Source organism: Epinephelus moara, chromosome 23, assembly GCF_006386435.1.
Source record: "Epinephelus moara isolate mb chromosome 23, YSFRI_EMoa_1.0, whole genome shotgun sequence".
NCBI lineage: Eukaryota > Metazoa > Chordata > Actinopteri > Perciformes > Serranidae > Epinephelus > Epinephelus moara.
The window spans coordinates 2,303,546-2,324,398 of NC_065528.1; the positions used below are offsets into that span (position 1 = coordinate 2,303,546).

A 20,853-nucleotide genomic window follows, 5' to 3' on the forward strand; every position below is an offset into this window, starting at 1 on the left:
CACTGCCCAACACCCTACAACAGCCCCCCATCCTTAGTTGTCCTGTTGCCAAGGAGACAGATGGGTGCTGCTCTCACCCAGCCCGTGCCAGGCATTGGCAGTCCAGCGCAGCGTAACAGGCGCTAGCTCCATTAATAGAGAATGAGCTGTTTGGATGCTCTGTGTGTGTGTGTGTGTGTGTGTGTGTGTGTGTGTGTGTGTGTGTGTGTGTGTGTGTGTGTGTGTGCCAGGCGGGCTGCCCAATTGTAGCAGGTGCTGCTGGTGAAGCACTGGGTGGTGGAATGTGTTGGTGAAGCCAAATGGATGAGCGTTATGGGAGCAGTAGATCAACTCCTGCTGATTTGTGGTGAGGCTTTGGCCATGATGAAGAATATTCTTTTCTTAACTGCTGCTGAATAGGGACAGAGCTGAAAGTAATAGCTTTGTTGGCCTGCAGTGTGGGGGAAACCTTCATTAAAATTCTGAATGTGGAAAAACATTATCTTGAAAGTTAAGATATTACTGCTAGAACTAAATCAAATATTTTATCGTTGTTTTTTTGTGATTTGTGTCAGTTCACTAAAGTTTTGGGAGCATTATTTTGGATGCAGATATTGTCCATATTCTCCTTTATTGAATCGGTTATCCTGTACTAGCCTAAATCATGGAGGGATTACTAAACAGGCCTACTGGACACAGGCCCAGTGGTTCAAGAGGTCAAAGGGCCCCTAAACAGCAAAGAGCTTCAAAACAACCACGTTGAGACTCAAAATGACAATGAAAAGATGCAAAGTGAGGCAAAGCAACTACTAAGAGATGCAAAACAGCCACAAAGCGATAAAAAGCAACTACAGAGAGACTCAAAACAACCAATAGAGATACAAAGCAACTACAAAGAGATGCAGAAAGACTACAAAGAGATGCAAAGCAACCAAACGGATTCAAAGAGACTACAAGGAGATGCAAAGCGACTACAAAGAGATATAAAGCAATAACAAAGAGATGCATTACAACCAAAAGATCTGGAATGAAACTACAGTGAGATACAAGACAACCACAAAGAGACACAAAGTGACAACAATGACATGCAAAGTGACTACGAAGAGATTCAAAACAACCAAAATATATTCAAAACAACCACAAAGAGATGCAAAGGAACAACAAAGAAATATAAAGTAACAACTAAGACATATAAAACAACCAAAAGAGATTTAAAGAGACAATGAGTTACAAAGCGACCACAAGGACATCGCAAACCAGAAGAGATGCATAACAACCACAAAGAGATGCAAAGCAACAACAAAGAGAAATAAAGTGACAACAAAGAGATTCAAAACAAACTCAGAGATGCAAAATACAGAAAGAGATGCAAAGCGATGACAAAGAGATGCAAAATGACCACAAAAAGACAAAAAAACAAAGAAGACAAAAAGAGACACATAAAGAATGAGATGCTATCACATTGCATCTGGGGGATGTAGGATCTATTTTTTGTAGGGCTCGATCCATACAGACCAAATTTCAGGATATCTCAGCCTCAGCTTTATCTGTCTCTTGTAAGTAAGTACCCCAGTCTTGTTTTGTGTAAAATCTGTCGGGATAGCACATGCATGACAAATGGATCAATTTGTATCTGCAGCTTTTATTTTTTATTTTTTTACAAACGTGACTCTACCTGTTCAGATTGAAACTAGACCCAAGTGCTTTATGAAGTGGTTGGTTGTTTGTTTTTTAGTCCATATTTCCACGTCAGTAGTGATGGTGTGTACTCCACAGGCTCTTTGTGCCAGGATGCGTTGTTGCTTTCATGCATGATTGACTCGTGGAGGGGGATGATTTAATGTATTCAGAAGCGCATATTTAGGATATGCACAGACAGATGCTTTTGATGTAGCACAAGACATACAAGCCCTGGGGACTGTGAATAATGACGACCACAGGCCTGTTGTCAAAGCCATGAATGCACACTGTCTGTACCTCTATGCTGCAGGTGAAACACAGTCAGTGTCGTCTCTCAGTCGGCTGGCGGTTGCGGAGTTTTCCTTTCTGTCTGTCAGTTCCGTCTGCCTCTAAAGGACTCACACACACACACACACGCACACGCAGTGATGTGAATCTGCATGGCCTTGAAGCCAGGCAACAAAGCCAGTCAGACTATGGAGTCCACACACACACACACACACACACACACACACACACACTGATTCTCACACACACTCGTAGAGCACAGTGTCTGATCACCCGGTCTAGCAGGGCAACAGGCTCCACATGCATTATCCATCAGTGTCTATGGCCAACACATGATTAGTTCCTCAGTTTCTTGTATTTGTCTGCATGCAAGTGTGTCTGTGCACATGCATGTGTGTGTGGTAATTGGGCTTTTTTCCTCAGTGTGTGCTTATTAAGGGGCTGGGCTTTAACATTTTGGTCTAATGAGATGCTGTCTCACACATGCTATCGTTATTGTGTTCTGTGTATACAGCATTTTTGTGTGTGTGTGTGTGTGTGCATTTACATGCAAGTGCGTATTTATTCTCCTGGGGCCTATTGCATGTAATTAGAGGTGCATTAAGTGATTTGTGGATCTAATGATGCAGAGTTTGTCATAGAATACCCCACCCCTGACACCGGGGGACCTCTCCTGCAAGGCGTAGCAGACTGTAATGGTTGTCTGTTGATGGAAATGACCTCATTATTTTGATGATTGTCAGCAGAAATACAGAGGCGAGGTGGGGGGCGGCTAATTTTTGCAGCAAAAAGTGTGTGCAGAAAGATTTCGTAAATATGAAAATGAAACAAAAAAACTTGTGAAGTACAAGTACTTTAAATTTGTACTCAAGAACAGTACATTTATATTCCACCACCACACTACTGCTGGGTGGGATTTAACAAACGGTCAATTCCTATTTGGGTGCTGCATGTAATGTGTGATTGAATGGCTCAATATTTACTTTTGTAGGGTCGAGGGTACTTGCTGATGACTTGAAGCAACTAATCCAAAGAGCAGAGTAACAATGATGTTAGAGCATCACAGCAGGAAGTTGCTGGCACACGATAAATCAGGCGCTCTATTGTTCCTTTATTCCCTGATGCAAAGGTCAAGTTCCTCTCAGAGCCTTCTGCTAGATGTTTGTGGTGTGTGTATCCATGCAGTGGCTGTTGGTGAGAAGTAGACCCAAGTATACAGCATTTGTGATCATTTGTTTCAGAAATATAAAATATGTATTATGCTATAATGTTCATTACAATATGTACATCAATAGAATAAAGATTTCATCACCATATAATATATGTTGAATAAATATACACATAACTTTATTATGGCACTACTTACTTTATTTAACTTTATTTAGGGCTGCCCCTGACTAAGAATTTTCCTGGTCGACCAATGGTCGTCATTTAGGGTCATTATTCGACTAGTCGCCCATGTGTTTTCAATATTAATGTAATTATTAAATCATATATTTTGTGCGAGGCAACACAATGGTTTGAGTTCAAGGTCTGAGAGGGAATAGTATCAGTATCATTGTTAACACTGTGCTACATTACAGAGAAATACAAAACCGTACCAATGAACCTTCATTAATATAGGCCTATATTTTATCTACAAGTGCACGTCACAAACTGAGCGAGCCGCCTGTTAATGATGCTGTAGGCAAAGCAGTAATGATTGTGCTAAGTGGCTAATGGGCATGTAGCTACTTCCATGTTTCAGATGATACTTCATGTTTGTAGTCGACGAATGTTTGCCTGCAGAGTTTACATATCACCTTGGGTTCGTCCTTCACCTTATGAAAATGATCCCACACTTTTGATTTGCTGTGTCTTTAACCACCTGGATAATGTGAGGTGGGGCGCTGGGTGCTACTCCTGTGCCTTTTTTGTGCCAGCTTTCAAGAGCATGGCAGCAGGTTGTGTCTAAGGTTGCTAAGCAGCCTTAACAAGCACCATATCGTATGCCTATTTACCTGCAATCCTGAGTGCGGAGCTGATCTTCTTCCAGACACTTTTTATAAGTGTGTAGGCTTATTGTCCGTGGGCCAAATCTAAAGCTGAGATTTCAAAATATGGGGATATATTGCGAAACAGCCTAGAAATATCACAATATTGTGTTTTGGGCAGTTGTTTGGACAAAAGAAGCAACTTGAAGAAATAATCCTCATGACAGGCATTTTTCACATTTCAAAAAACATTTCTATATTATCATGAGGCTATTTTTTAGAATGACTGGGGTTTAATGTCAGGCATGATAGGCACTTTGAGATACATTTATTCTTAAAACAGTTCAGTGTCAGTGTCAGTAAATCAGTGTCAGAAGAGGTTTGCAGTGTAAACCAGAAAATCAGCTGAGGGCCAGAAGTGGGACTGTTTTTAAGAAGACTGTTTGAGAGGATAGCAGAGAAAGAGGCAGGTAGAGACACAGTCACAGTCTTCATTGATCTGTTGTTGCTGAACTGTTGCACAGCTGCTGCTTTGCAATTCAATTTGGGAGGCGGCAGTGAGGGCTGTCCACAGGGGCCCAATCGGCCCTCATACTCATAACATACTCTCATTCACTTTTAATAGCGGAGCTGCTCTCAGCAGCTGCTTTCTCAGTCCAGGGGTATCCCATGGCAACCAGACACTTTCACCTTGATGAGGGGAAGGGGGAGGAGCTGAGGAGCAAGTGGACAAATTGCTGTTACTCCTCACTCAGCTTTGATCATGGAAATGAAAGACGAGAGTAAAACAGGTGGTTTGTTAGTTGCGTGATAACCCAGCAGACATTGTTCTGTCCACAGTCAAGAGTAGTCCTGAATGTTCATGGTAATAGCTTTAATTGTGAACGGCTGCACACCTCATGTTATTGATATAAAGCCTGCCTGGTTTTCACCTTGTGTTTAGCCAAGTGCTGTGCACTTTAATTCAGATTTCCATGACCATTATGTATGAATCACAAAAATCTGAGTTTGTGCTGGTAGGATTGAAACCATACAAAGAGCAAACACAGCAAATGGATGACGTTACAGAGCGCCCGCTGGAAAAGACTCCATCGTAATGAAATAGACCTCAGATTAAATTGTATGGAGGGCCCAGGGAGTGAAATCATAGTGGCAATTGTGGGTAATGAGTGTATTATAATAAATATGAATCTGGCTGAAAACAGTCAATCATCTGCATCAATACTGAGTCCCAGAGGGTTGTGGGGTTTTGGATCGACACTTAGTATGTTAACATGACATAAGAGAGGATCTATTTATTGTGTTGTCCGACCAAAACCAGACTTTTAAAATGCATGTAAACATGTTTGTCTAACTGAAATCGTACTACATCGAATTTCTCAAAGTCAGACTAACACACCTAGATAACACAATTGGGAGTCGAATTACTCCTGCATGTATACAGTCAATCGGACCCAAACTGGCCTACACGCTCTGCACAGTTCCCTTCCAGGGCTTTGACCTGGGAGTTGCATAGCATTAAATGTGTAACTGAAGAAGAGGCTGGTAACAACATGGCAAAATCTACATCCAGAGTCATGCATTTTTGGATGGACAAGGAGGCACAGTTCTTGCTGTGTCAGCTGAAAGAGTTAAATAATGTTAAAATACATGGATGGGAGGAAAACAAGGAATGGCATCCTATTCGGAACAGCTGGATGACGCTCGATTGTTTGGTCTGTGACCTAACAGGTCAAGGGGAAGAAAGTCCAATTCTAACAAGCTGAAAGGGAGCATATCACCACCTATCGTAGCAGAGTTGGACATACTTTGGTCAATAAATTGATTCCCTTCCCGTGCTTATATACTAAGACAAAGACAGTAGTCCAATTAAAAGCGCTAGTTGAGCTATAACTGTAGCTCTACTTAACTGTACATGTAAATGTACTGACTGACTCACCATTGTAACTTCTTTTATTTGCTGTACATTGAGCGACTGAGAGAAGATTTCTGCTCTCATGCACACGGTTCCCACAGTCATGGAAACCCGGAAATTCCACTGTCATTTTCCAGGCCTGGAAAAGTCATAGAATTAGTAAAATCACTGAACGTTTTGAAGAAGTCATGGAGTTTGGTGGTGTGTAGAGAGATTATCACAGTAGTTTGGGTGGCACATGGAAGTAACCTTTTTTACTGTAACGTAACAGCAAATTTATTTTTTGTAGCTGTTGATGTAACGTAGCTCTAATATTCATCTATTTGTGATGTTTTGTTTACCATTACAGTGTTTCTACATTTTCTCCCCCTTCCTGCATGTCAGCTAGATGGAATTATGTTTGAACAAAGTTTGAGTCTGATATGTTTGAATAACATTGGACAAGTGGAGGAAGAAATATAATGTTGTGACAGTGTGATTTAACATGTAGGTTCATGAATCCCAAAGTTTCCATACCTATACCTGACTACTACTTTTAAATTGTTCTGTGTTTTAGAAATGGAGCTGTTGACATCGGCAGCATAGGGCGTTCAGTTGTCACTTGGAGCACCAGTGTGCACTTTGGTTTTGTTTTACCTGCTCTGAAAGTAGAGCATGGAAAATCAAAGCAGAGCCCTGCACAGGTCCATTTTTGAAAGCCTGCACCTGCCCATACCTGTAAAGCTCAGTACAAGAACCAACCCATTACCCGTCATTATGTTTAAGTCATAGCCGCACCCAGTCGCACCCGTTAGTAAAAGTCCTGCAACCCTCTTTACCTGTGAATTAACCACAGGGCCAATCAAACTGTCAGCTGTCTCCCACTCTTAATACAGGCGGTCTGTGTCTGTGGACTGCACCTATAATAACAAAATTAAGATTTGAAGTACTATACAGGCCTGTTTGTGTTATACATTATGAATGGCATGGAAATTTTATTATGGGTCCTTGAAAAGTCATGAAAAAGGTTAGACATTTTTGTCTATTGGAACGCTGCATACAGCTTTTGTGCTTTTCTCATCTTTCTCACCATATTGACCTCAGTGCTGTTAAGTAGCTCATTCATTCAAGTGGTTTCGAGTGGTATGTCCACACCTTTAGTGTGAGACTGTTTGAATGTGGCTTGTCTCAGCTGCAAGTAACTGCCTTCTGAGTGAGAATGGAGTCCAACCTAACCATAGGAGATGACAGGGAAACACAAGGCTTTATGGGTGTAAGGAGGCAGGTGTTAGAAGAGACTGTCTGTACTGATCCTTGTACTTTCTTAGAGGGAAACAGATTAAGCTGCCAAGATCACAGGATCACAAAACTCCACTTGTGTCAATGTCAAATCAGGCTCACAAATATATAGTTTCATTTTAGATAACGTCTCAGTAATTTCCTAAAACAGATGGTCACTGTAGTTTTGACCGAATGTTCCTCAGAAAGCAGGAAATAGTGCTTTGTTGAGGGATATTTTTAGCCGTGGATTAATCCACATTTGGTGCTCTAGTTTGTATTTGCAGCAGGACGGTGTATGTGCAAATGTAACTGTGGCTCATTGATGTTTTTGATATCACAGTGGTGCTTTATGGCACAGAGGGGGAAGACACATTTATACATACTAGTGGTGTCCCCAACTAAGAATTTATAGAGTCGAATCTGATTGGTCAAGTCTTGCTTATTGTCAAGCAATGGTCAAATTGTGCTTTTTGTTGTTGTTTTGCTCACTGATGCATATTCTCATTATAACATTAGCTTATATTTGTTCCACACTAGACAAAGTACGGGAACACACAATTAAACAATGTGTCTTCTTGGCTTGGCATAAAAATTGACTTTGTAATGCGACGTGTATCATCTAGCGCGCTTTGTTGTGTTTTGGGGGTGTATGTAACAGTGGAGTATTGTTCATAGTACTGAAACTAAGCAGAGTAGACTGACAGACAGACTGATGGAACACGTCACACAAACAGCTGTTTCTACGAGCCTCCCTCTGCTGATTTAGACAGAGAATTTCTCATAATGTCAAAAAAAATTCAGCACTCTGCTAGTGCTGTGCTCTTATGTGAGTCTTCTGTTCAGTAAATTTATACATAAATAGCCTATATCATGTTTTTTTAGGACAGACCAAGCAGTTCAGTGTAAAATCAGATATTTAACGCCCCCATGCCCAAATGGAATGATCTATTGTTTCATAACCACATTTTCCCACCAGTGACAGTCGACTCAACTGTGAGATTGGGAGTCGAATCAAGCTGCTTAAGTTTAAGTTTAAGTTAAGTTTAAGTTTAAGTTTTAAGTTTATTTACTTTATTAATCCCCCTGAGGGGAAATTCAATGTTTTCACTCTTGCTTGTCAATTACACACAGGTCCGAAAGACACACACATGCACAAACAGGACCTATACATGCACAAAGTGGAGAGATGTCAGAGTGAGGGGGCTGCCCTTTGGTCAGGCGCCCCGAGCGGTTGGGGGGTTCGGAGCCTTGCTCAAGGGCACCTCGGCAGTGCCCAGGAGGTGAACTGGCACCTCTCCAGCCACCAGTCCACGCTCCATATTTTGGTCCGGACGGGGACTCGAACAGGCGACCCTCCGGTTCCCAACCCAAGTCCCTATGGACTGAGCTACTGCCACCAACTATAGTCAACTATTGAGCCCTAATGCACAGGCAATACTTAAGTGTTGGTTTGTCTCTGCACGTGAGATTTGGTATACTTTATTACTGAACCCAGATGTAATCCCTGTGCACACATTAAATTGGATTACCAGGGCTGAGCTGGAAGAATATCAGAACAATATTAGATGCAGTTTAGATGTTAGAGGCATTTAAGCAGCATCAATAATCATCTTATGCATGAAGTGCTTTAAGCAGCAGAATATGCAGACCAATACCTACTCAGTTTAATATGCTACTGATTGATCTCATGCCAGTTCTGATCTCTATAATGACTCCAAACTGCCTCATTGGTGCAATCATTGCATGTCAGAAAGAATCTATGGGTGCAAGTGTGTGTTTGTTTCATAATCCAGAATATGTCCAAAATGTATTTTTGCATTTTTCTATAGTATGTGACTTTGATTGATTTTGAAAGTTCTTGAGATGAATGAGAGTCTGAGACATGAGAACGCGCAGATAATAGTGAACAGAGGCAGGCAGGCAGGCAGACAGACAGACGGTGGTGCAGTGACGTAAGAAGCAGATAGTGCCAGCAGCACTGTGTGTGTGGTTTTCCTGTCACATACTGTCGCAGCTGAGCAGTTTCCCTCACTTCTGATTTATTCACCATTTGAACTTGGTGACACATCATTTCACAGAATGACTGGTGAGACTTTCAGTTCAGTCCCAGGTGCCACAGCAAACCCTGTGGTGAAAAATACCAACCTGTGCAGAATTATTGAACTGAGAACAGGTCCATCTTTTACGTCTCTGCAGCTCAGGGGAGGACGATTAGATGATTCTTTGGATGTTCTCAGAATTACTTAGTTTTTAAGAAAATGAAAGAACCAGTGGATTAGCATATTGTAGCCCATTAATAAAAGTCACCTCTACTATTGATTGGTTTCCCCCTAGTTTATGTCAGCACACTAAGACAACCAACTTGCAGAGACTTGTACAGATAATCCATTATAAAGATAAAGCTAAAGGTTTGATCGAATCTGTCTTTTCTGTTTAAGTGATTGTATCATATGGCACAAGGTCAGGTCCAGTTTGGCAAACTCAAAGTCAAGTCAAGTCAAACTCTTAAGTAAAATAGTGCAGTGCAGGGCTGCAAAATTAATCGAATATTAATCACGATTTTGGCTTCCCACATTAAATGTACATGATCAACTGTGATATTGATGTTTAGAATGCGTGCTCCACCCATAGAAAACTCTGCTGCATATCAAATCAAGCACTTGCTAAACTAACAGCAGCCTCCACTTTTTAAGAGCTGTCATGCGGCTATGCATGCACCTTGCAGTGACAGCCATGAAAACCGTAAATGGATGTTGTAGCTGCAGACGTGCAAAACAAAATCATCCGTCATCAGCCATCATCATCCGTTGTTTGGAAGTATTTCAGATTTAGGAGGGAACAAAGAGTGCATAACATTCATTTATTTGTGGCGGCTTGTTACAGTTGAAACATCCGTCATCACGTTTTGATTTTCTCTTTTTGGAGTAGACCATTCATTAGGCGCAATGTTTTAATTTTTTCAACCCATTTTTAACCAGGTAAGTCCTGTTGAGATCAATAATCTCTTTTTTTAAGGGAAACCTGGCCAAGACAGCAGCGTCCAAAAAAGTTACAGCCAAGCAGCAACACAATATAAAACTTTAAAATCAGGCAGAGACATAAAAGCTTTTTTACCCAACTCAGTCTTTGCACTCAGATTAGATAACAAAACAAAGTCTTGAGATGTCAGACTATAGCTACAGTCAGATCTCTGTTCAATCAACATACAAATGTACGAGGGGAGTTTACCTAGTATGGCTTTATAAATTAACAAATACCAGTGACTGAGCCTACGAAAGATCAAAGATAGCCACCAGTCCTGAAAAAAGTGCACTATGATATGCAGTAACTAACGTGCAAACAATGTGCAGATGCATTCATGTACAACAGATCTCTGTAATCCAGAACCAGTTCTTTTTCTGGCCTCAAAGGAGAAACAGGACTTGTTTCTCAAATAAAACCCTCAACTTTTTAAGAAGATTATCAATCTGAAAAAGTCATCAAGCCAAATACAGACATATTGATCAAAATAATCAGGACTATCGGTTTGGCTATAACAGCGCAGTGCTAATTACAGCCATTTCAGGCAGAAAACAAGTACCTGAACATGTGCACAGATAGTAAGTCAGCTGGTGGAAGAAACTCTTTTCCTGTCCCAGACGGAGTCACACAGCAAGGAGGGAACTGCAGAGTTAGCAGACTTAATGTCCTAGACTTATATAACACTTACAGGGAGGTGTGTGTGTGTCATAAAGATCAGCAGTATAGACAAAAACCTGACGGGCGATTCACAAAAGGATTGCACAGCTTTTGCAGCTGCTAAATCTGCACAAATTAAACAAGAAATCATGTAATTGTCAAAGCAGCCACAAAGGGTGAAATGCACCTCTAACTGCACTGCAAAGCAAATAGCATCTCAGTGCTCCGGTGCGGTTTGCACATATTTAAATTATGTAATATACAAATATTTCGGCAAAAAATTGGCCCTTTTCTTAACAAATTAGCTACATTGCAAAAACAGTCTAATTCACAATGATCTGTGCTAACAGCTACACACAGTTACAGTGAAATTATTAGTGTCTTCAGAAAGTTGGTAACTAAAGCGCACTGACAGACTGGGGTGTTAAGACTTATCCAAAATTCTGTGTCTCTCCGTTACGTTTAAATTCTTGCCTGAAGTTTTGAGGAGTGCCTCTGTATCTTGTCAGTCAGGACCTTTAAAGTCTCCTACAGACTGTGAGGTTTTAGCAATCTTGTAAGTTTAGTACAAGCTTGGGTAAACATGGGTATGACATCAAGTTTGAGGTATGCAAACTGTACAGCTGTAGCTCAGGAGGTAGAGCAGGTCGCCCACTAATCGGAAGATTGGCAATTTGATCCACAGCTCACCCAGTCCACATGTCAAAGAATCCTTGGGCAAGGAGCAATAGCCTTTTATACACTTGAAATATGTACAAGAATATAACTGCCACATTTCAGTCCAGAGTGTTGAGCTGGATTGTCTCTAATGTCACATTATTAATAACCTAAAGATTTGTGGGCACTATATACTGCTGTGTTTCTGCGTCTGTTTGCCAGCTGCTAGGTTGCTCACCCGGCAGCTATAGCTTTGCCGCTATTTCCTTTCATGAATTGTCCTTCTTTACTGGATTATGGTAAGAGCTTGAGGGTTGGAAGGTTTTCCTCTTTGCTGGAATCTTACACATTTCTTTTTTGCCTCCATGGCAAGCTGCTATCCGTCTGTTTGTTTGGGTCTAGCACCAATGCGTCATTTCATGCTGCATTTCTGTTGGTTGGTTAGTAGACATAGGTTGTAACAGAAGTCACACAGTGAGATAGTCATCCCAAATTTCTGACACTGTCAGAATTTTATCCCAGGCTGTCTTCGATTGCAAGACCATGACAACCATCCTTTTTTTTTTTCTTTTTTTTTTAAAAGATATTTTTTGGGGCATTTTTAGCCTTTAATGGATAGGACAGACAAGTGTGAAAGGGGGAGAGAGAGAGAGAGAGAGAGGGAGTGACATGCAGCAAAGGGCCACAGGCTGGAGTCGTACCCGGGCCGCTGCAGCAACAGCCTTATACACGGGGCACCTGCTCTACCACTAAGCTACCAACGCCCCCATGACAACCATCCTTGAACCTCTCTCACTGAGCGACGTAGGACCACTGTTTTAGAGCCACGACCAAAGCTATTTCTATGTTTCTTTCACATTGGTCATCTTTTGTGCGGGACAGCCCAAAATCCCACAATGTAAAAGCTGCAAAACTTAATGGACCTTTGGACTTTGAGACAAGACAGAGGGGTCGCAAGTGAACCGAAATCATGGTGCTATCACGGCAGCAATCCACTCATTGTGAATTTGCCCCTCAGAGTGCTGTCCCTGTAACACAAACACACACACCCACATACACACACGTCCTGAGTGTGCACTTCAAAGTCTATTTTAGGAATTTACTAGCTGCATAAAATTACTTACATCACCACAATGACCTTAAAATCCAAACTTCTACTGTGTGTGTGTGTGTGTGTGTGTGTGTGTGTGTGTGTGTGTGTGTGTGTGTGTGTGTGTGGAAGTTATATTCCTGTACATATTTCAAGTGTATACAAGGCCAACGCTGCCAGGATTTGGGATTAATTTCTCCCTTTGCCGTGTTCAAAACTTTTCTCAAAACTAAGGCACTTTTCCTGGGGAGTTTTGTGTGCAGGAGAGAGCTGATTAAGGCTTCTAATCTCCAGCCTGGTGACTCCAATTGCAAGAGCAGAGATGATCTCACAGGGATTAGCCTACACTCTGTATGCTTACGGAGTTTCTCCATCAACACACAGATTAGACTGTTTGTATGCTGGTGTAATCGAGACATTTACAGTAGACGGTGTAAGCCTGTTTTTACTAAATATAGTTATAGTGTGTTAAAGGGGAATGCCACCAATTTTACAGAGTGACGTAGTCCTGGGGAGTAACACTCATCCTGCCCTGTCACAATAGTTGTATAATGTCTTCTATGGCTCTGGAAGAGCTTTGTCAAGTCTAAGAAAATAATCCTAAATATGTCATAATGATGTCATCAGAGTTATCTCAGCTTGGGCTTGGAGACTAAAATGTATAACAGAAAGCCTGTATTATAAACTATGGGGGCTTTGAGTTTGAAACTGTTCAAGCTTTAGGTCTTTATTTTTAGGGCTGCGCAATAACTGTATTTTTGCACAACAGACACATTGCAAAAGACTGCCTGAAACGGGATGAAGTTTTTAAAAAATATATAATTTATCAGGGTCCAACATTAACACCAGCCAGACCAATATGTTAGATTTTCCGTTTGGCGAGTAAATCTCAGAAGGCTATATGATAGCATCATGCATTTGCTGCAGATTTGTCGGCTGCACATCAATTATGCGAATTTCCCGTTCCACCGCATCCCAAAAGTGATCTATTGGATGGAGATCTGGTGACTGTGGAGGCCATTGAGCTTTGTGACATGGCACATTATCCTGCTGGAAGTAGCCATCAGAAGATGGGTACACTGTGGTCATAAAGGGATGGACACAGCAACTCAGCAACAATACTTAGGTAGGCTGTGGTGTTCAAACAATGCCCAATTGGTACTTAGAGGCCCAAAGTGTGCCAAGAAAATATCGTCCACACCATAACACCACCCTACCATCTGAATGTCGCAGCAGAAATCGAGACTCATCAGACAGGGCAACAGTTTTCCAATCTTCTGTTGTCCAATTTTGGTGAGCCTGAGTGAATTGTAGCCTCAGTTTCCTGTTCCTAGCTGACAGGAGTGGCACCCAGTGTGGTCTTCTGCTGCTGGAGCCCATCTGCTTCAAGGTTGATGTGTTTTTTGTCAGAATCAGAATCAGCTTTATTTGCCAAGTACGTGTGTACATACAAGGAATTTGACTCCGGCAGACTTGCTGTCAATGTACCAGAATTGACATAAGTACTCAAATTTAGGCAAGAAGTGGAATATACAGAATATACCATATACAAAAAATATACAACTATACATCAAATATAAAAAAATATATACAAGGATGCAGTGTTGTTTGACCTGCCACTCTTTGAGTGTTTAGGAGTTCATCAGAACGACAGCATGGGGAAGAAACTGTCTTTGTGATGGGTGGTTTTGGCAAACAGTGCTCTGTAGTGCTTACTGGAGAGGAGTTTAAACAGATTTAAACAGACGTGGTCTTCTGCATAACTTGGTTGTAACAAGTGGTTATTGGAGTTACTGTTGCCTTTCTATCGACTTGAACCAGTTTGGCCATTCTCTTCTGACCTTTGACATCAACAAGGCATTTTTACCCGGAGAACTGCCACCCACTGGATATTTTCTCTTTTTTGGACCATCCTCTGTAAACCCTAGAGATGGTTGTGCGGGAAAATCCCAGTAGATAAAAAGTTTCTGAAATACTCAGACCAGCCCGTCTGGCACCAACAACCATGCCACATTTAAAGTCACTTAAATCTCCTTTCTTCCCTATTCTGATGCTCAGTTTTAACTTTAGCAGGTTGTCTTGGTACCATGTCTATATGCCTAAATACATTGAGTTGCTGAGTGGCCTATCTATTTCCTTGGAAACCGTCCAAGGTTTGACTGAGATCTAAATATGACGTCAGTGGTTTGCTGCTCCTGGATGTCTTTTTGTTGTACAAATGCTGCTTGGTGCAACTCCAAAGAGTTTGCTGCTCACTAACACTAAACCACAAGCTACTACTTCACTTACAGCTTCATCTTTCAAGGCAAACGCTGACATGCATCTTAACATTTTCATTGAGTCTTGCACGTCTGAAATGGCACTTTTTACTCTCTCAAAGAATACATATATTTATGGACAAAGTCTTATGATGAAAAAGAAAGGAATGTTACACTATGCAGACGATTACCAGCAATTTGTGTCATACATTCTGCTTGTGTCTGCAGTTTGTGGCAATTACACTTTGTTGGTGGTTCAGTGTCTAATAAAAGTAACACTAAAAAGTGCCATTTTAGAATAATACACCCTGTCAAGCCTATGTGTTATGTCTTAAATGCCATGCCATGCTCTGTTGTGATATTGATAGTGTCTTGTTCATGCTCTACTCATTCCCATGCATTTATTAATCTGCTTTTCTGTGTGCATTTGTTTTGACATTGCGCTCTTTTTCTTTGTTTTTTCGCTCCATGTTTTTCTGCATGTGGCTCCTCCATAGCTTTGTACCAATGGCTTGAAGCAGACCGCCAAGGCAGGGATCCAGAAACTGCAGCCACAGGTAAAACACCATCCACTGTTCACATCTTCATAACAGAGCGCAACACCTCACACACTGTCTGCATGGCCCGCCTGCTTTACCTCAGTCAGCTGCTCACCTCGTAAGCTATGTGACCTAATATGACGTCAGCCATGCCCCAGTATAGATTTACAGCTCTAAAGTGATTTCATTGGGGAAAATGAATGGGATTTTTACAGAATCATTTCATGCACAGACCAAGTTTATCAGGTTTGTTACACATTAGTGTTTTGACCCATTTTTGTTGCAGATGAAATTGGGTCCTGTCTGTGACCATTCTTATCAGACAGCCCCAACATCTAAGACCTATGCTATAACTTAGGCTTAAAGGGATAGTGCACCCAAAAATGAAAATTCAGCCATTATCTACTCACCCATATGCCGATGGAGGTTCAGGTAAAGTTTTAGAGTCCTCACAACACACACTGCTCGTCCGTAGTGATCAAAGTGTCCTGAAGCCCCGACATAAAAAGTTGTTTGGAAAAACGTCATTTGAACGCTGTTTTTAGCCTCATTGTAGCCTGTAGCTCTAACTGCCTCTCTGTAAACCGCGTTCACATGTGCGGGCTTGCACGCGAGGCGGTCTCGCGAAGTGCACACATGTGAAAGCGGTGTACAGAGAGGCAATTGGTGCTACGGATGTCCAGATCCAGCTTTTTCACTTCCGATCCGATACCGATATTACAGCCTTGAGTTTTGGCCGATACCGATACCAATCCGATCCAAGCGCGTATTATACATATTCACTTATTTTGTTTTCAGTCATGTAAGAAAAGGTTTTATAAAGCGATATTACTCTAACAAGAACAACTACTTAATCGGGTTTGTTAGAATGATCCACAACAGTTGGTATGAGAAACTGACCCGTTTATTGTTAACAGGGTTAAATAAACAAACTTTAAACTTGAACATTAACATTAAATAAAAAAATATAGCTGGTTTGCTTTGGCTGCTTTGGCCCCTTAATAAATAGAAAATAAATCAACACAAGAAATCTTTAAAATGTCTAACATTGAAATTAAAATAGCAGCAAGACTCCATACACTTGGGTTTTGGCCCCCTAATAAATAAAAAATAGATTAACACCACAAGACATTGTTGACATTTAACAAATAATGCAGCCTTTCCTTTTCAGTTATTTTAGTAGTGTCAGTGCCAGCCTGGTGCTGCTGTTTCCTGGGACCAACAGAGGGGACAAAAAACCACACACAATATTGTACAACTGTTTAAACAAGCAATAGTCCATTCATGGCTCCAATTTCACTAATTGTGCCCAAAACAATGCCATCAGTGCTCTTTACTTAAACAGTAAAAGTGTAAACCAAATAAAAATATCACTCTCAAAAAACAGAGCAGAAAACAAATAGTCAGTTAACTAAATTGACTGCTACTCTTCCTACCCTCTGTGTGTGTCTGCCATCTGCATGCTGGCCTGGTGGATTGATAGTAAGAGCTGGAGCGGATCACTGGAATGGACTGCTTGAATCGCGGAGCGCTGGGCTGGCCGGAAAACCTGGATCGGAGTCCATGAAAAACTGGATCGGAGTTCTTGGATTGGCATTTTTCCATGCAGTCCGATCCGATGCCGATGCACGTTTTTTGCTAATATCGGCGGCCGATACCGATCCGAATATCGGATCAAGACTTCCCTAGCTGGAGCTACAGGCTACAATAAGGCAATGACATTTTATGTCCAAAAGGTCAAAGGTCATCTTTACTGTGACATCATTATGTTATGCAAAAACACTTTACTGGCCATTACCTAATGTCATATCTCAGGAACAGAAGGGGAGACATTTGGTCAGATACTTAACTGGTGACACTAATCTTGGGTGCCCACTTTGAAACTGTGCTGATTGTGTAGATCTTCTGTGTTGTCGGGTCGAGGATGTGTGTGAAGCATCCATGTTTTTACAGATATGGATATAAACTGTAACTGGACTGTAACTAGACTGGTTTGCAGAGACGTACAACCGTGAGGTGGTGTTCTAGTTTCTGTTGCTTTTTTTGCCCAGGTTAAATATTCTCTGAGTGAACTGAAATGTATTGATGTATTTTTTGAATGCGCGTGCATGTGTTTAGTACCTTTTGACTCCAGAAACGTGAGCTCACCCAAAATTGTAATTTCGAATAGTGTAGATTTAACATGCACGTAATGTTTTGGGGTTTTTGTGTGTGTGTGTGTGTGTGTGTGTGTGTGTGTATATTTCGATATTTCGAACATTTAATGACAGCATTCTTTACATTAAATTATTTCTAATTGAAAAGTGGCTGATAAAATGACAAAAAAACTTGCCTGCCATAGTCAAATGGTAATTTCAACCCTGTGTACAGGTAATACTACATTAACAAAAAAGGTCTGGTCCTTGTGGAACACCACATTTAACCTTAGAACACAGTGTAAACCCCAATCCATCCATGAAACAATATTTTAATGTAAAGTCTACACAAATGCCCCAGATTGTCAAAATGACATAAAAACTTCATGTTCACTTGACACAAAAACAATTCAACAATTCATTCAACATTTTTTGAGTTTTGAGTGAATTTTACTCAAATGTTTAAAGCCAATTTAGTTTAAGCGCAATAAACAACACTGTCATTGTGCATTTAACTTATTGTGACGTGTTGGGGCTAAATGAGTGGAATTTCCCAGCATGCCGTGAACAATGTGTTTAAGGCCATAAGATGAAGAAAACTGTGTTTAAATGTGTTCTAAATCATTTAGGATACCCATTACGCAGTGATTAATTTTATGTAATTCACAGTGGTTCTAATGGGTTACAGTTAATGTTGGGGTAAAGACATTTTGCACCATGAATTAAGTCGTATACTGTTAGTATACAACTTTATTTCACCTCAGTTGTGCTTAGGTGAAATAAAGAGCGCTTCCTGGTTCAGAATTCATTTCTTTGCCCTATTCTAGCAATTGAGAAACCTAATGTGGCCAGAGTATCTTTTTTTTTAGTTTAATGAAATAAGTAAAATTGTTTTAAAATGTGTACTTAATGTTTTTATGTTCATGTGACATAGCATTAAATGCTCAAACAACAACGAAAACAACCAAAAACATATGTTACAGTGACAAAGTTTTTGTCAGACAAGAGTCATGTGATACATGTATTTTGTGTTTGGTGTACTCAAACTTTTATGTTACTAGGGGTGAGAATCACAAGAGGATCCACGATACAATATTATCTCGATACTTAGGTCACAATACAATATTTTTGCAATTAAAATATGTTACATTGTAATATATTGCAATTTATTACCCTTTTTCAACTGTAAATTGTATCCCGAAAGGAAAACTTTGTCAACATCTCTTTTACCTAATAAAGATAAAGTTTTCAGTCTGTTGATCTCACTTCAGCCTTTTTTTTTTCTTTTTTTTTCTTCAGCAAAATGTATCTAGTGGACTGAAAACACAGTTGATCATATTATTCTAGTAGTTTGCCTAAAGTTTAATTTGTACTTGTAATAATAGTAATTTATATGATAAAAAATTAATTCTTGGCATTGTGTGGCGATACAATATCGCCACAAGCTGTATAAAAAAAGAAAATTAAGTTGAGTGTGCGATTGGAGTTTACAGTGCAGGATGATGTTACCTGATTGATATTTACATTGGTCTATGATTTCAAAAATAGACAATAACTATGACCTTGTAGCTTAGCTTTGCTGGGATCTAAAATGGAATCATCAGTACCCAATCCTAAACTGACTGATCACTGAGTTAATGCAAAACTCATCATCACAGAGCAATCAGCTGATAATAGAAGCAACAATAATAATGGTTTGAGGATGATGGTGCACTACATACAGCCATGTTCATATTACATTCTTTCTTTATTTAGAGTATCAAACTAGCTGACGTGATCCAGCAATCCAGGCCGATTTTGAGAGAAAAGAAATCACTTCAGTCTAAATTTGTGTAAGGCGGACATCACTTCTATGGTCTCCAGATCCCTGTGTATTATGGGCTCCACCACCCCCACCTGGATTACTTCCTTCAATACAGTTCATCCTCTTAGCCCCTCTCTCTCTCATTTTCTTTTTTCATGGTACAGTATTTGGGTCAACTTTCTCTGAGCTTGTTATCCAAATCAGTCCCTCTCGTCCTCCCTGGTTGTAGCTGACTATTTTTACCTCCGGCCCTCGCCTCATCCGAACCCTAATGAAAGAAATTCAGTCATCCTGTTTCCCTGCCTCTGGGTTATTGTTTGTTTCCCTGCTTGCAGACCAGAGTTTGAGGAGTTAATGAGAGCAGAGGGTGGAGGGGCTTAAACATGGGGCATCTTCTCTTCTCTTTCCTGTTTTCTTTCCTTTCCTCTTCATCTTTTCCCTGTCACCTTCTCTTTGTCCTTCTCGTGCTCACAAAGATACAGATACACAGCCCTGGACCCCTGGGGCACACAGCTAAGTAGTGAAATCATGATGTATGTATTTGGATCTGTGTGTGTGTGAGGGAGAGGTAGACAAAGAGATTGAGTGTGTGTGCGCAGTATGTCCTCAACAACTTGAGGCCACTGCGCTGCTGTTTGTACATGAACCAAATCAGATATCGCCTTATCAGGTGTTGTAAAAGTCATCTCATCCTTTGTGTACAGTAGTGTGTGTATTGTGCAGGTGCAGGGGAAAGAACTAGAGGGAGTCAACCCGTGGCACACAGTCCACCCCTGACTGTGAAACATTGTTTTGCTTTGTTTTGTTCCTTGAGCCTCCTTAAATGTCAGCTAGCCTTTTCATTATTCATCTGGCGCTGCCTCTCAACCTTTCACCTTCTCTCTCTCTCTGTCGATCATTGAGGCCTCAGGGGTACACACAGTGCAGTTTAGAGAGAAGCATTGAGTGTAAACATAATTGTGTTTATTTGCAAGAAAGCTCCACAGGGTGCAACAGATCCTGGCTGGAGGCATTATGTTGTCGTTGTCCATCCATCCCATCCTTGTGAACATGATATCTCAAGAACACCTCAAGGGAGTTTCTGCAAATTTTTTATTAAACATTTATCATAAACGTTAACCTGGCTGGTGGCACACATTAACATTAGCCGTTTTACTATTAGCATTGGGTGACAGCCACATTAACTCACCCATTTACATTTTATTAAGGCTTAATTAAAGTTACGCATAATTAAGGGCTAGGCCGCGTTGAGTGACAGGCTGTCTACAAGGTGTCACCACAGTCTATGATTCAGATCCACCCCTCACCCCTCTATAGCTCCACCCTCTCATCCAAATATGGTCACTTTTGGCTCCAAACATTCAACATAGTGATGGCCATAGTGCCAACCTTGAGGCTTCAAGGAGTCCACAAACCAATTATTTTTACATTCTATGGTTTTACTGACAGTAGATAAACACAGTATGAATAGTGCTATAGAAATATACATTGTACTGTATTTATCGAGACAGCTGGTAAATATCAAGAGAGTATTGAGTCTTACTGGAATATGATAAAATATTCTTAAAAACAAAGGAAATTAGGATTAAAGGCCTGT

The 20,853-nt window shown here is 40.7% G+C and overlaps 1 protein-coding gene across 4 annotated transcripts in view; it reads left to right on the forward strand.

Annotated features, from left to right (window-relative positions):
- The window catches only part of LOC126384769 (DENN domain-containing protein 5B-like), a 123,293-nt gene that overhangs the window by 33,751 nt on the left and 68,689 nt on the right, over nt 1–20,853 (forward strand). For 2 of the 4 annotated variants that reach the window (XM_050036043.1, XM_050036044.1), the window contains exon 2: nt 15,276–15,335. The exons of the other annotated variants lie outside the window; for them this stretch is intronic. In XM_050036043.1, coding sequence (XP_049892000.1) covers nt 15,276–15,335 — 60 coding nt within the window. The remainder of the gene's footprint in view (nt 1–15,275; nt 15,336–20,853) is intronic. 4 annotated transcript variants of the gene reach the window in all.